The sequence below is a fragment of the Doryrhamphus excisus genome, chromosome 21, assembly GCF_030265055.1.
Source record: "Doryrhamphus excisus isolate RoL2022-K1 chromosome 21, RoL_Dexc_1.0, whole genome shotgun sequence".
Lineage (NCBI taxonomy): Eukaryota > Metazoa > Chordata > Actinopteri > Syngnathiformes > Syngnathidae > Doryrhamphus > Doryrhamphus excisus.
Window position 1 is genome coordinate 10569108 of NC_080486.1, and position 17472 is coordinate 10586579.

Consider the following 17472-nt stretch of genomic DNA (forward strand, 5'->3'; position numbering starts at 1 on the left):
ACCACCAAAAAGATGGAGGTGTTACTTTATGAAATATACCATCCCCCATGCTTAGTTTCACTACTCGGCTGCACGGTGGTTGAGTGGTTAGCGCGCAGACCTCACAGCTAGGAGACCCGAGTTCAATTCCACCCTCGGCCATCTCTGTGTGGAGTTTGCATGGGTTTTTCTCCAGGTACTCCGACTTCCTCCCACATTCCAAAAACATGCTAGGTTAATTAGCGACTCCAAATTGTCCATATGTATGAATGTGAGTGTGAATGGTTGTTTGTCTATATGTGCCCTGTGATTGGCTGGCCACCAGTCCAGGGTGTACCCCGCCTCTTGCCTGAAGACAGCTGGGATAGGCTCCAGCACCCCCGCGACCCTTGTGAGGATGAGCGGCAGAAAATGAATGAATGAATAATTTGGTTAGAGTACGTTTTGGTTTGAGTCGGACCTTCTGAAAGGGAATCATGACCAAGGAGGATTAAATAAACTTGAATAATGTCAGAGGCTGCACGGTGTCCGAGTGGTTAGCGCACAGGCCTCACAGCTAGGAGACCTGAGTTCAATTCCACCCTCTCCGGGTACTCCGGAAACACTCCAAAAACATGCTAAGTTAATTAGCGACTCCAAATCGCCCATAGGTATGAATGTGAGTGTGAATGGTTGTTTGTCTATATGTGCCCTGTGATTGGCTGGCGACCGTTACAGGGTGTACCCCGCCTCTCACCCGAAGACAGCTGGGATAGGCTCCTTCCCACATTCCAAAAACATGCTAGGTTGCTAACATGCTAATTAGCGACTCCAAATTGTCCATAGGTATGAATGTGAGTGTGAATGGTTGTTTGTCTATATGTGCCCTGTGATTGGCTGGCGACCGTTACAGGGTGTACCCCGCCTCTCACCCGAAGACAGCTGGGATAAGCTCCTTCCCACATTCCAAAAACATGCTAGGTTGCTAACATGCTAATTAGCGACTCCAAATTGTGAGTGTGAATGGTTGTTTGTCTATATGTGCTGTGTGATTGGCTGGCTGGCGACCAGTCCTGGGTGTATACCCCGCCTCTTGCCCGAAGACAGCTGGGATAGGCTCCAGCACCTCCACTGTCCATGTTTTATAAATGTATTTTTCATGCATGTATGATTGCGTCATACATAGAATAGTTTCACGATACTCAATTCTAAGCGGTCCTGAGGACCTGCAGGGGTTTGTGAAGAAGATGGAGCAGTCAGCAGGGGTAAGAATAATTGCTGCTAAGAACACAATGGCCCCTGTGGCTCGGGAGCGACCACCGTGTTTATCATTGCGCAACGACGTTTACAAGGAGGAAAGAAACACACAAACGCAAGAGTTCATAACATGCTCGCCTGCATGCATGCACGCATGCTAATAACTGCAAAAACATAGCATAGCTTACACGGTCCCTGCTTCTTAAAACCCTCCCACCCCTGGAGTCTCCTGATAACATCATCCATCTGAGCTCAGAGGCAGAAGGAGGCTGGGGAAGATGGAGCACCGACGAAAGGCATACGTGTGCGGTGCTTTCCTGGAATTTACTCGGAATAAGAATGACTCTGCCGTCACCTCGACTTTCACAGATAAAAACCACTAAAACCTCAAGAGTGAAGAGGGGAACACAAACCCAACATCCCTCACCTCGCTTTTCCGAAAAAAAAACTGTCAAAAAAATCTGAAGAGAATTTCCGCCGTCATCTTCAAGTACACTCTGCTGCATCATGGGACGTCAAAGAACAAAAAGCAGCAGCTTTAACTTTCTTTCTTCTGTGATCCACAGCCTTTACCAGTGAGCTGCTGGATGATGGACAAGGATTTTAACCGTAAAGAAGAAGAAGCTTGAGAGGTCCCTTGGGGGGGGGGGGGGGGGGGGATTCAATTTCAAGCTATCAGTCCGAGAGATTACCATGATGAATTCCAACCATATGTGATAACGTGACATTTGAGGGGGAAAGTGTGTGGAGATCTCAGCATCCATACTAATGCAGGGGTGCAATTATTTTTCTTTAGTCTTAGATTCTAACTCCATGACTTTTCCTCAAAACATGACTCAATAACAAAAAATGTGGATGTTATGTTGTTATAGCAGTCACCTATGCTGTTTACAGCCACTAGGGGGCACACAGTACACTATATAAGCTATATAAATACATGGGGGCTTGTGGTGAAATTCATTCATTTTCTACTGCTTATCCTCGCAAGGGGGGCAGGGGGTGCTGGAGCCTATCCCAGCTGTCTTCAAGCGGGGTACACCCTGGACTGGTGGCCAGCCAATCACAGGGCACATATAGACAAACAACCATTCACACTCACATTCATACCTATGGACAATTTGGAGTTGCCAATTAACCTAGCATGTTTTTGGAGTGTTTCCGGAGTACCCTGAGAGGGTGGAATTGAACTCGGGTCTCCTAGCTGTGAGGCCTGCGCACTAACCACTCGAACACCGTGCAGCCTCTGACATTATTCAAGTTTATTTAAGCCTCCTTGGTTAGTGTGATGATTCCCTTTCAGAAGGTCCGACTCGAACCAAAACGTACTCTAACCGAATTATTCATTGATTAATTCATTCATTTTCTACCGCTTATCCTCACAAGGGTCACGGGGGATGCTGGAGCCTATCCCAGCTGTCTTCGGGCAAGAGGCGGGGTACACCCTGGGCTGGTGGCCAGCCAATCACAGGGCACATATAGACAAACAACCATTCACACTCACATTCATACCTATGGACAATTTGGAGTCGCTAATTAGCATGTTAGCAACGTAGCATGTTTTCGGCATGTGAGAGGGAGCCTATCCCAGCTGTCTTCGGGCGCACACATTCATACCTATTGACAATTTGGAGTCGCTAATTAACCTAGCATGTTTTTGGGAGAAAAAACTGCGGAGAATCGAACCCAGGTTTTCCCGAAAATAGATGTTGAGACAGTTTCACGGTGATTGAACGAAACAACCTTAACTCACAGTGAGTGTTTTTGTAGCTTTTACATCAATCCCGCGTTAAAAAAAACAATGCTACCATGTTTTGTATTGTCCACAAATAAAAGCATAGGCAACACAGCAGGGGCGCATGCACCGTATTGGCAATTTTTCTCTCTTTTGTGTGAGTATACTCTTAAATGGACGACACCGCCACAAATCAATTACTACTCCTCATTTTCTTTCTTTACAGCTCATTGGAAAACTACATCTGGTTTCTTTTCACACTCTTGTAAACATATTGTTCAAAGCCACCCCCGCATATATGCCATATTTTTGCATTTATTTATTGAAATGATACTGGAGAAATATTTTGTTTGGTGCTCAGAAGCGGGACTGTGCTGTGTATGAAATATTTATGGAGTTCTTTTCCTTTGCTGCATGGATCAGGCAACACAGCCGTGTCAGCAAACCACTTTTTTTTTTTTTTTTTTTGATAGATTGATGTGTCTTCCATAAAATATGAAATTAGCCTGACGTGCTGCATGGACAATTCATCAGCGTTAACTGCTTCAAAGTGTGACATTTCACCTTTAACAAGACACGTTCAATCATTTTTTTTTTTTTTTTTTACAGTCGCAAAAAAAATTTAATTTATGCAAATGCAAGTCACACACATGCTGACCGGGTGTTGCTAAGCATTTAACGTAGCAAAAAAAAAACAGTTCCTGCTGTCACCCTCAGAGAGAAATTTAGCAATGCGGTTATCGATAAATCTATTTAAAGCCACTCCTCGGCTGAAATAGATCGCTATATCCACCGTTCGCTACTCCGTCTCACGTTCCGCGGATTATATTCAGGACAGATGTGGCGGCACATGAACTGTCAGTCATATTTGTTCACATTTCCTGACTAAGCACTTTTCGGAAAAAACAAAGGACAGTGAGGAAAGTCACGTTAAATAAGGATTTGGACAAGTTCCTGATTATTCCAGGTGTTGCTGGAACCTAATCAAGGCGACTTTCAGACCCTTTTTTTTTTTTTTTTTCCATGTTTGGCAAAACTTCTAATCTCACTGATCTTTGTTGCACTCTTTTATCTCGCTCTCTGCGCCCTTCCTCTGTAATCTGTCCATCACCACTGCCCTCGACGTCACCTTGCGGCCACTTACTGGTGACTTTCACATCAACATCAGCAGCAGCGGCTGAAAACAAAGAGAGCGAGGTGGTTGCTGGTGTTGGTCATTGCAGGGAAAATGCGGAAAAATGTTTTTACCTTCGCCAACAAGGTAGCGTGGGACTATTTGTTTATTTGTGTGCTACTTCCTGGCTACAGAGACGGTATGAGGGTGGAATCGAACTCGGGTCTCCTAGCTGTGAAGCCTGAGTGCTAACCACTCGGTCATTTAGACCAGAAATATGGTAATGGTAATGGTTTAATTTCATTTGAACATGCATCAGATTACAATTGAATGCATCACATAATCAGTTCACAGTTCAACATGTCCAAAAGGAGTAGGAAGAAGCAAAGCTTATTAAATCCTACCCCTCCATCTGGTACTTTTACAATCAGTAACTGTTACATTTGTTCACTTCCTGCTTTCCTAATTAAATTAAATTAAATTAAAACAAATTGAATTCAAACAAATTAAAACAAATTAAATTAAAACAAATTAAATTAAAACAAATTAAATTAAATTCAAACAAATTGAATTAAAACAAATTAAAACAAATTAAATTAAATTAAAACAAATTAAATTAAAACAAATTAAATTAAATTAAAACAAATTAAAACAAATTGAATGACATTAAAACAAATTGAATTACATTAAAACAAATTAAAACAAATTGAATTAAATTCAAACAAATTAAAACAAATTGAATTAAATTCATACAAATTAAATTAAATCAAACAAATTAATTTAAAACAAATTAAAAATTAAAACAATTTTTTTTATTTTATTTTTTGACCATACAATGCATGCGTGGGTTTTCCTCCCACATTCCAAAAACATGCTAGGTTGCTAACATGCTCATTGGCGACTCCAAATTGTCCATAGGTATTAATGTGAGTGTGAATGGTTGTTTGTCTTTCAAAGTTTTTCAAATGTAGTTCTTCCCTGATATCATATTTCTCATCTTTTGTAGAGAAGTATTACGTGACATTTTTAGCTAATTGGTTATTTTTAGCCTTATGCATTATTTTAGCTGTTTTGAAGATGAACTATATCTTAAGTTGAAGTATTTGTGATTTTAGAAATAAGGAGTTAGTATGTTCTCTGTAGGCGGCATTATGAATTATAACCATGCTTGGAATTTTGAGCACGGAACAGCGCTGTTTTAATAACATCTGCGGCGAGGGAGGACTACATTTGTATGCATGCGGGCATCTTATTCTTGAACTGCTTTCATCGTTACTTTAAAATGCACTTTGGGCAAGTAATTATGATAAACAAATATATTTGCTTGGTTTAGACTTAAATAAAAGTGAGTTGCGACGTGGGTCCCGGTTTGAGACCGTTATTCTGACCTCTGTCCATTTAGGGTTATTCCACATCTTCTGTTGACAAACATACCCAATGTAGATTTAGCACTTAGCCGCTATTACCATCAGCAAGGACAGTCGGAATCACGAATGTGGAGCTTTGAGTGGAAAAATGCTTAATATGCAAAGCGCGCCCCCTCATGCTGATTGGGAGGCCCCTCACTGAGAGACAGAGCCATGCAATTTACACTCTGCGCTGTGCCCCCAACTTAAAACACCGAGGACCGCTACGTATAAACTTGCTGACTGATGACGAGGCAAATTACTCGTAGCGACGCAGCAGGGTTTCTGATTCACCGCCGTTGTTGACCCCCCCCCCCCCCCCAACCGTGGAGGCTTTTTAAAAGATATATGCACAGCTTAGTTTAGGCTTTGTTGAACTAATAAGCCTTCATTTTCATGCAGCCTTGCCAAAGATAGTTAGCCTGCTGGATCTGGAATTAACTCAGATGGATCAATTTTTGCTCTTTTTTTCATCTTGAGAACGTAATTATCTCATCCAAAGACGACAGCTTCCAAATTGAGGTGCAGTTCTAAAAAGAACTGGCGTTCTTCCATACCGCTCGGAACATGAGAGGAACTACAAGGAAAAAAAGTGGGTGGCTACTAAATATCCAAATCATATCCTGTTTTTTTGGGGTTTTTTTTGTGAAGTTTCTGGAAGGTTTCCAGAGATGACTCTTTGGCGTCGCTAAAATCGGCATTCAAGCTTCATGTTCAGCTCTACGATATTTAGCAACAACTTCAATTAATACCTTTTCCATTAACCGTAACGTCTCCCGAAGATGTATTTGCACATGCAAATAATCGCCCGGGACTCTAAAATTAGCATTAGCATTAACATCTGTTACTCCAAGAAACTTCCTGATGTATTTTTTTTAATTAACTTCACAAGATGACAGTAGCTTCATTTGCATAGACTCAATATTCATGACCCAGCAAATTAATACACTTTTGGGCCTAAAAATTAGTAAACATGTCTCATTCGGTCGGCAATTATTTATTAGTAGGTATTAAAACATGTAACTCTACAGCGTACATATAATACAGTTGAAAAAAAAGGCATGTTTATGCTTCACTTCACTCAAGCGCCGAGATTTCGCACTTTATTTGGCAGCCATTGAACAGACCATACTTTTGTATGTGCCGTGAATCGACTCCTATTTCATCTGTTCCATCGATCATGTTAATTTTTTTGTTTTTTTGTAACCCCGCCTCTCGCCCAAAGACAGCTGGGATAGGCTCCAGCACCCCCCCACGACCCTCGTGAGGAAAAAACGGTAAAAAATGAATGAATGAATGAACTTCACAAGATGACAGTAGCTTTATTTGCATACACTCAATATTCATGGACCTGCAAATTAATACATTTTTGGGGCCCAAAAATTGGTAAATATATCTGCAATTATTTATTAGTAGGTAATAAAACATATAACTGTACAGCGTACATATAATACAGTTGAAAAAAAACGGAATATTTATGCTTCACTGATGATTTTTTTTTAACTAAAGCGCCGAGATTTCGCACCTTGTTTGGCAGCCATTGAACAGACCATATTTTGTATGTGCCGCGAATCGACTCCTATTTCGTCTGTTCCATCGATCATGTTACTTTTTTTGTTTTTTTGCCTCTCACCCAAAGACAGCTGGGATAGGCTCCAGTAACCCCCCCCCCCCCCCCCCCCCACCCCCCCGCGCGCGACCCCCCGAAAAGCAGTAGAAAATGAATGAATGAATAAGTCTATGTAATGTATTTAGCTTGTTAGCTTCCGTCACTGGTAATTTGGGGCTACAACAGTCCTTTTTATTGCAAATGTTGATGCAAAATTGGAGTCGAATGTCAACAAACTCCGACAATATTGGAGTGGAACGGTCTAAGCAAGTCATCAGCGTATTCCCCCGTTTAAATTTAGCCATAAACACGTGTCGGAATTAATGAAGGCAACTTGATCCGGTCGATGAACTTATTACAGTAAATCATTCATTTAACACTTAGTTGTTAATGGGGTCGTCACACCGCCGGTAGATGATGAAATACCACGCACAAGTCCCCGGGATCAATGCCCATTACCATACCCTAATCACCTGGATTGATTCTGCTGCAAAAAATATATATAATCCCTGAGAGAGAGCTCAATTTATCCACCCACAAATTGAGAACATAAATGAGATGAAGGGACTAGAAAGGGGAAGGGAGAGGCGGGGTACACCCTGGACTGGTCGCCAGCCAACCAATCACAGGGCACATATAGACAAACAACCATTCACACTCACATTCATACCTATGGACAATTTGGAGTCGCTAATTAACCTAGCATGTTTTGGGAATGTTTACAGAGTACCCGCAGTGGGTGGAATTGAACTCAGGTCTCCTAGCTGTGAGGCCTGCACGCTAACCACTCGCCCCTGACATTATTCAAGTTTATTTAATCCTCCTTGGTTAGTGTCATGATTCCCTTTCAGAAGGTCTGACTCAAACCAAAACGTACTCTAACCAAATTATTCATTCATTCATTCATGAGCGTCGCGGGGGTGCTGGAGCCTATCCCAGTTGCCTTGGGGCGAGAGGCAGGGTACACCCTGGACAGGTGGCCAGCCAATCACAGGGCACATATAGACAAACAACCATTCACACTCACATTCATACCTATGGACAATTTGGAGTCGCTAAATAACCTAGCATGTTTTTGGGAGGAAAACGGTGCGCGGAATCGAACCCAGGTCTTCCCCAAAAATGTTGAGACTCACTGACTCGCTTGTCAGTTTCATGGTGATTGGGCGAAACAACCATTCACACTCACAATTCATACCTATGGACAATTTGGAGTCGCCAATTAGCATGTTAGCAACCTAGCATGTTTTTGGAATGAGTACCCGGAGAAAACCCACACATGCACGGGGAGAACATGCAAACTCCACACAGAGATGACCGTTTGTGGAATTGAACCCTGGTCTCCTAGCTGTGAGGTCTGCACGCTAACCACTCAAGCACCGTGCAGCCCAATTTCGGATTATTGTTAGCTAAATAAACCCCATAGACAATAGTCTGAAAGAGCCTTGTCATGCTAAAGTAGACATTAGCACCAGTCAGCTGTCCAAAGGCTACTTTTCCGACTCTGAGTCACAAGTCGCCTAATCATCTGTAGACGTTACCCTTCCGTCTAAGCCAATCAGATCCCATGACTGGCCCGACCGTGACCCTGCCGGGCCGTCTTTAGGTCAAATCCGTCTTAGGAGAGATCCTGGCGCATCGACTGTTTTGGCTTAAAGTAAATAATAAGTAAATAATGTTTGATTTGGGCTGCATAGTGGGCGAGTGGTTAGCGTGCAACCAGGGTTCAATTCCACCTTCGGCCATGTTCTCCCCGTGCATGCGTGGGTTTTCTTCCCACATTCCAAAAACATGCTAGGTTAATTAGCGACTCCATATTGTCCATAGGTATGAATGTGAGTGTGAATGGTTGTTTGTCTATATGTGCCCTGTGATTGGCTGGCAGGCGACCAGTCCAGCGTGTACCCCGCCTCTCTCTCGAAGACAGCTGGGATAGGCTCTAGCACCCCCGCGACCCTGAGGATAAGCGGTAGAAAATGAATGAATGCATGAATTAATGAATAATTTGGTTAGAGTACGTTTTGGTTTGAGTCAGACCTTCTGAAAGGGAATAATTCTGCTAACCAAGGAGGATTAAATAAACTTGAATAATGTCAGGGGCTTCACGGCACTCGGGTGGTTAGCGGCCTCGCAGTTAGGAGACCCTAGTTCAATTCCACCCTCTTCGGGTACTCGGTAAACATTCCAAAAACATGCCGAGGATAAGCGGTAGAAAATGAATGAATGAATGGATCCTTTAACATGCTCAAGGATCCCACTTTAGTTGTTAAATCCAAGACATTTTGTTTGATGGCAGCCATGTTTTTCGACCGATTTTTGTCAAATTTTTCTTCCATGTTTTTGTCAGTCCCTTAAACATGCATGCTAATTTTCACGGTGATTCAACTTAGCGCACTAAAATTTTCAGTGGGTTGTTTTGCAGCGCCACTTTGTAGCTTAGTGTAGAGGTTAGAAAAATGAACACAGTGGGGGTGCATTTTTTTTTTTTTTTGCCAAGTTTTCACTCCCTTTTGTGTGCAGCGAGCGCTTCAGGAGAAGAGACATGGCAGGTTTGCCCCGCTTATCTGATAAATGGTTTAACCCAATAAGTAGCAGCAGTGACATTCATTTAGTGACAACACTTCCTCATGTGAGCCGTGACACCACTCTCGGTTGCTTTGCATGGTTTTTATTACAAAGTTCTAAAGATGACTCCTCATGAACCAATTTAATAAGGAGGACAAGAACTTGGGGCAGTTTCCGTGGGAAAAGATTTACAGCTAACCCGGACAGGATTATGAATTTTTATCACGGGATTTTGTCGGCCCTGCAGAACAATAGCGTCTTAATGTGACATTCAGTATGAGTAAAACCTCTAATGATCTCACATAATGGTGATTGCTTTACTGTCACCAGCAGGTGGCGCTGCCTCTCAAACACACACACACACACACACACATAGACGCCGCATCGTGCCAAAATTTGTAGCCTCGTTATACGTTGTAATTGTAGATTGTGTTGCTATAGGCTGCACTTATTCAACGTCTTAATGACTTATTTAGTTCCTGCTTGACTCTTTACTTTAACGGGCGCATTAATCCACTTTATACACAATGCTTGGCCCGTGTTTTATATTCCTTTTGCACACTGTGAGGCTCATTTTTTATTCCGAGGCATGCACACGGTGTCGTTCCCGCACGCGCTTTTTTGATTCACGTCGTTTATTTCGTTCCTTTAAGCTTCTATTTATGCATATCTATTGCACTCGATGAAAGTCACTCTAGTCATTTCCGTACCTGAGCTATAATAGGCAATTTGAAACAAACATTATATCATTTTTTTTTTATTTAGATTATTTTTTGTTTAGACTTTAGCTGTGAATATTCATCCTGTTTTTAAAAACAATGATAACCTTCTGTTTGGCAAGGGTTAAAAGTAAACGTTGCATGCTTCACTAATTAGCATTATGATCAAGAACTGCAGTAGTATGTTAGTATGCTAACAGTTTGTTTGCGTGAATGCTGTCAATGCTGATACCGAACTGTAGTACTGTAGCTAGTATGCTAACAGATTGTTTATGTGAATGCTTTCAATGCTGATGCCCAACAGCAGTAGTATGTTAGTATGCTAACGGTTTGTTTGCGTGAATGCTGTCAATGCTAATACCGAACTGCAGTACTGTAGCTAGTATGCTAACAGTTCATTTGCTTGAATGCTGTCAATACTGATACCAAACTGCAGTACTGTAGGTAGTATGCTAACAGTTCGTTTGAATGAGTACTTTCAATGCTGATGCCAAACTGCAGTACTGTAGCTATTATGCTAACAGTTCATTTGAATGAATGTTGTCAATGCTAATGCCGAACTGCAGTACTGTAGCTACTATGCTAACAGTTTGTTTGCCTGAATGTTGTCAATGCTGATACCGAACTGTAGTACTGTAGCTAGTATGCTAACAGTTAATTTGCTTGAATGCTGTGAATGCTGAAGCCGAACTGCAGTACTGTAGCTAGTATGCTAACCGTTCATTTGTGTGAATGCTGTCAATGCTGATGCCGAACTGTAGTACTGTAGCTAGTATGCTAACAGTTTGTTTGTGTGAATGCTGTCAGTACTGATGCCGAACTGTAGTAGTATGTTAGTATGCTAACAATTCGTTTGCGTGAATGTTGCCAATGCTGATACTAAACTGTAGTACTGTAGCTAGTATGCTAACAGTTTGTTTGCATGAATGCTGTCAATGTTGATGCCGAACTGCAGTACTGTAGCTACTATGCTAACAGTTCACATGCTAACACTTGATAGCACTAAGTGTGCATTTAATGCTAACAATATACCTGGTAGCATGCTAACACATACCAAGATCTTTGTAAGGTTATGACCTATTAGAGTGGTTAAAAATTTTTACCCTAAAATTTTTACCCTCTTGTTTTAGATTCCTCCTCCCTTCGCATATATACACATCCTATATAGCAACATGTATTGTTTTTCATGCCTAAATACCCAAATACTAGTACTAGCGCAAAAGTACTTTTTATTTTGGGGTCAATATAATAACATTATTTTCCCTTCTTTCTGTTGACAGATTCTGGCCATCATATCAATCTTGTTCATCGTCCTCTCCACCATCGCTCTGTCTCTCAACACCTTACCGGAGCTCCAGGTCATGGACGAGTTCGGCCACGCCAACGACAACCCCCAGCTGGCGCACGTGGAGGCGGTGTGCATCGCCTGGTTCACCATGGAGTACCTGCTCCGCTTCCTCTCCTCTCCCAACAAGTGGAAGTTCTTCAAAGGACCCCTAAACGTCATCGACCTGTTGGCCATCCTTCCTTACTACGTCACCATCTTCCTAACCGAGTCCAACAAGAGCGTACTGCAGTTCCAAAACGTGCGCCGCGTGGTGCAGATCTTCCGCATCATGAGGATACTGAGGATCCTGAAGTTAGCCAGGCACTCCACGGGACTCCAGTCTTTAGGGTTCACCTTAAGGCGGAGCTACAACGAACTCGGTTTGCTTATTTTATTCCTCGCCATGGGCATCATGATATTCTCCAGCTTGGTCTTCTTCGCTGAGAAGGACGAAGATGCCACCAAATTCACGAGTATCCCCGCCTCGTTCTGGTGGGCCACCATTACCATGACGACGGTGGGATACGGCGACATTTACCCGCAGACTCTGCTGGGAAAGATAGTCGGCGGGCTTTGCTGCATCGCCGGAGTACTGGTCATCGCTTTGCCGATTCCCATTATCGTCAACAACTTCTCAGAGTTCTACAAGGAGCAGAAGAGGCAGGAGAAGGCCATCAAAAGACGAGAAGCTCTTGAGCGAGCCAAAAGGAATGGAAGTATCGTATCCATGAACCTTAAAGACGCCTTCGCTCGTAGTATGGAACTAGTTGACGTCGTAGTGGAGAAAGGAGACGATAAAACGTCTCTGGACAACCATCTGACACCGAACCGCTGGGGCGGCTCCACCAGATCGGCCACCTCGGAAACCAACCTTAAATCGCCGGATAAAAGAACCCAGGATTCCGTAGCGCAGAGCTCACCCCAACGTATCACCATCACGACCACCGGGAGTCCGCAATGGACCAGCAGAACTCCTCAGCATCTGAACGTGCAAAAACTGGAGGAGATGTACAACCAGATGACCAAGTCCCAGTCTTTCACTAATATTAACACGGCAAGTTCAGCGAGTACGCTGAGCACCACCATGACCGCCCCCGGTTCGCCCAAGAGATCTCAAAGTCCAGAAACCACATTAAAGGAAGAGGTGGAAATGAAAGAAGTCCGGTCTTCTTTGGAAGCCGGTCCATGCGAGATCAGACACCCACGCGTACCACCGACTTTGGATCTGAGACCCCATCCGGATCAGATTCCTGAAGACAACATCCTCAAAGATGGCTTCTACGAATCAGGTGACGGTTCAGAACTCCACATAAGGGAAGGCGAGAGCTTTAGCAGCGCCGTAGAGAACATACAAAAATCTCTCCGAGGGAACAACCCTCTTAAAATTAAAGTCACCAGGACGTCCACGGAGGGACCTCCGACGCCGCCCAGTACCACGTCTCCGGGGGACATCAGTTCCAGCATCCTTGAGGAGGAGTCACCAGAAGGGGAGACCTCGCCGCTTATAAGTTCCGAGCCGTTGCTCCCACCTAATGAGGAAGAAGAGGCCGACAACGACGACGATGGGGGCCCGTTGTCCCCGAAGCGGTTGGTAGTCGACACCCCACCCGGCGATGAAGACCCATCCTCTGAGAAGCACCTAATGGAGGTAGCGGGCGCTTCCGGTGCGCCCTCGTCGCCTAAGTCAGGCGCACAGAACTGCAGCCCAGGCGGCGGGGTCGGGGCCCCCGAGGGGGCGGACACCAACCAAAGCGGACATAAAGTAGAGAACCACATGTTTACCTCCGACATCCACCTGATACCAGGCGACGGTAGCCTGTCACCTACTTGTGAAACCAGCATGTGACTGCTCGGAGGGACCCTTTAAGGGGCGGCAACCTTTTGGGGGAGATCTGAGGGGGCGGCTAACGGATATCGATACACTGCAAGATATTTTTGCATGGCATGGCAAGTTCCTTTTACTTGTGTTGTTGTGAAATCCTGAACAAAGCGCTGCACCACGTCGGGACGGGACAGGACAGGACGGAATCCATCGCAGGAGTGCAGCCACCCCCCAACGCCCCCACCCCTTGTACATAAAAGACTTCAAAAATGAAACTTATATGTATAAAAAAAAAAGCATGCATTTTAAAAGACTATTTTCCGGTGCTTAGTTTGCTGTAAATAAACGGAAGGTACCATTATTAGCAATGTGAAAAGGGGGGCGGGGCAAACCCACAAACTGGGTGTTACATTGTAGCGATCTATTTAAAACCAACAAAAAAAAAAACATATCACCTGTTGTGTAAATGTGTTCCCCTTTCTGTGTGTGTGTGTGTGTGTGTGTGTGTGTTTGGTTTCAGTTTCAATTCAGCATCACATGACAAAAAGTAATTAACATTTTTAAGCTAGTTTTTTCCTCCTTGTTCTTCACCTAAACTGCTAAAAATGTACTCTCCCGCGTATATACCTTTAAAAAGTAGTCCTCTATTAAGTGAATAAAGTAGTTAAAGTAGATTAATACAATAAAAAAATAAGTAGATTGAGATCCATAATATGGAATTAGGAGTATTTATACATAATCGGTTATTATATATGCTTTACGGTTATATGAATGGACCAAATCAAGCACACAGATAAGCTTCGGCTATAATAATAATAATAATAATACACTATATGGTCATGATAGTTATTACATTTTTGTTTATTTGATTTTGTTGTATTTATTATTATTATTTATTCAGTCCAACTTAAACCCAAAGGATTTTTATTATTATGATGATGATTTCTTGTGTTTGACTGGGAGTATCTCTTCTGTATGTTGCCTTTTGATTCCAATTTATTGCTGGAATTTTTCATCGTCGACACATGATACATTTTTTTTTTTTTTAATTCTTCTTATTTGTTGTGTTTTCTCACAGAAAAGTGTGGAATGTGCAATACCGCTTACTGCAAATCTATGCAGGCCAAGAATTGTGGCACTTTATTTTCCTCTGTCTGTCTTTGGGATTTGTAATGTACAGACAGAAATGTATTTTTCATATCTTTAATATGAGGCAAAACAGTATTACCGACACCGTACTCTCACAACAGTGCAATTTAATACGATTAATCTAATTTGTGAGATGGGAGGGGTAAAGTGGGGGGGGGATGGGGATCCAAATTGACCACTTTGGGCCTTTTATATATTGCTAGAAATCCGACCAACGAAACCTAAAAAAAAAAAATCCAAAACGGGCCACACATACGATTTTTTTTTTTTGTTCTGTGACTTTAATGTGAAGAATGAGTCTATTTTTTGTAAAAAAGAAAAAACAAAAAACCACGAAAACGAGCACGACCACAGTTTCCTGCCGCGCGGTGGTTGAAAATGATGCGTGCCTTTTCATAGCGCGATGAGAAGGCAGCGACGTCATTCGGCTTTGTTCATATACGATAGCGCTGTACAGAAAACTCTAATTTTATAGCAGAAATCAGGTCTTTATGTAATAGATATTGAGTTCTCAGGTTTTCTACAACTACTCTCCGATGTCTTGCCCCCCCCCACACACAAAAAAAGATTTGCGTCCAATCCACGTTGGTCTTGTCTTGTTAAACGGGAAGAGTTTCCTCCTCAGTAGCGAAGTCCTCAGTGATGGATTTAAGTTGTAAGGGTCTGTGTTTCCTTTGGGAATCCCTGGTCACGGCATCAAGAGACCCCCCCCCCCCCGTATCCCTACAGTTCACCGCTTCCCGCGGAGATGTCGAGATTTTTTCCGGCTTTCATTTTGTTTACATATCTCCCTTTTGTTGTAATGCAGTGTCCATGTTACCACTGATGAAGCCTTCGTTTGGACCCCCCTGAGCAGGATGTGTGACTTACACTACTGATATTACCATAGGTCAAAGGTCAGGGCTATTCAACTAACTTGTTCTGTTGGGTGGGGGGGGGGCATTTTCACAACTACTGTATTTTTATTTTTAATATGACGTTGCGGCAAGGCTCTGTCATAGTCCTCTGATAGGAGCTACTGTAAACACACCAGTCAAAGATTGTGTATTTGACGTGAGCACTCGGATGCTTTTAAAAGCATGAAAAGATCCTATAAGGACTGGCTGCAAAAAATGGATCCTTGATCCAGAAAAGCATTAAGCTGTTTTTAATGCAAAAATGCTTGTCAAAAATCCTCAAAATGATAAGAGCATTATGCTGTTTTTGGGGATCTACTGCAAAAATTACCGTCAAAAATTCTCAAGATGACAGGAGTGTTCTGCTGTTTTTTTAACACACGTGCAGAAATGCATGTCAAAATTTCCCAAACAATAGGAACATTCTGCTGTTTTTGAGGATCTACTGCAAAAATTTTTGCCACAGATTCTCAAAATGATAGGAGCTTTCTGCTGTTTTTGAGGATTGACTGCAAAAAAGCCAGTTGAAGATCCTCAATATGACAGGAGTGTTCTGCTGTTTTTTAACACCTGTGCAGAAATGCATGTCAAAATCCTCCAAACAATATTGAACATTCTGCTGTTTTTGAGGATCGACTGCAAAAATGGTCGCCACAGATCCTCAAAATGATAGAATTCTGTTGTTTTTGAGGACCTTCTGCAAAAATGTTTGTCAAATATCCTCAAAATGATAGGAGCTTTCTGCTGTTTTTGAGGATCTACTACAAAAATGGTCGCCACAGATCTTCAAAATGATAGGGGAATGCTGCTGTTTTTGAGGACCTTCTGCAAAAATGTTTGTCAAATATCATGTCCAAATCCTCCAAACAGTAGGAACATTGTGCTGTTTTTGAGGATCTACTGCAAAAATGGTCGCCACAGATCCTCAAAATGATAGGAGAATTCTGCTGTTTTTGAGGACCTTCTGCAAAAATGTTTGTCAAATATCATGTCCAAATCCTCCAAACAATAGGAACATTCTGCTGTTTTTGAGGACCTTCTGCAAAAATGTTTGTCAAATATCATGTCCAAATCCTCCAAACAATAGGAACATTCTGCTGTTTTTGAGGATCTGCTGCAAAGATGACCTTCAAAGATCCTTAAAATGACAGAATTCTGCAAAAAAAAATTGTCAAAGATCCTCAAAATGATAGGAGCTTTCTGCAGTTTTTGAGGACCTAGTCAAAGATCATTTAATGACAGGAGCGCGCTGTTGTTTGTAATGACCTATGACAAGAACGCTAGACAAAGATCCTCTCTTTGACAGGTGCGGTTTGCTGTTTTGACGAAACGGCTGTAAATGCAGCATTCAAAGATGCCGTATATGACAAGAGCATCCTGCTGTTTTTAGGTCATGTGACGGTTTTAGTTGAATAGCCCTCACCATGCTAGCGGATGAGTGTACCGAGTTGAAAGGTTGTGTTTATTTTCTCTGCGAGAATGCTCCCGATCGTTCATAAGCTGTCTTTGTGCATTCTGCCACTAACCAACATGTCCTGGCTGAAGAGATCGTCACCGTTTCTGAGACTGTTTCAAGCCACATCTTTGTATGCATGTCGTCGTCCATTATGATCATGTGGCCACGGACAACACTTTGTCATGGTACAAAATGTATGTCAACGTTTCTGTAGAGCATCTTTTTTTTCCCATGGCGTCTATTAGCATATGCAGAATAACAAATAAATGTATATATAACTCAACCTTTCTGTGTATTCTCCATTTTACTGTACTATATTGTCCAAAATTGATAATTGATTGAGTGACACATTTTATTTGCGTACAATTTACCGTAATACATTGCCAAACAACCAGTAGTTCAGTGTAAGATGGTGCAGTTACCCTCCCAGACTGCGGAGGGCGCTCTTATGTTTGTACTCAA

At 42.5% G+C, this 17472-nt stretch overlaps 1 protein-coding gene across 2 annotated transcripts in view; it reads left to right on the forward strand.

Moving 5' to 3' along the window:
• kcnb2b (potassium voltage-gated channel subfamily B member 2b) overlaps positions 1 to 17293 on the forward strand; it is a 99510-nt gene extending 82217 nt beyond the window's left edge. For both annotated transcript variants that reach the window (XM_058060161.1, XM_058060162.1), the window contains one exon: positions 11641 to 17293. In XM_058060161.1, the coding sequence (XP_057916144.1) occupies positions 11641 to 13533 (1893 nt within the window). In that variant the 3' untranslated portion in view covers positions 13534 to 17293. The remainder of the gene's footprint in view (positions 1 to 11640) is intronic.
• Positions 17294 to 17472: the final 179 nt, after the last annotated feature.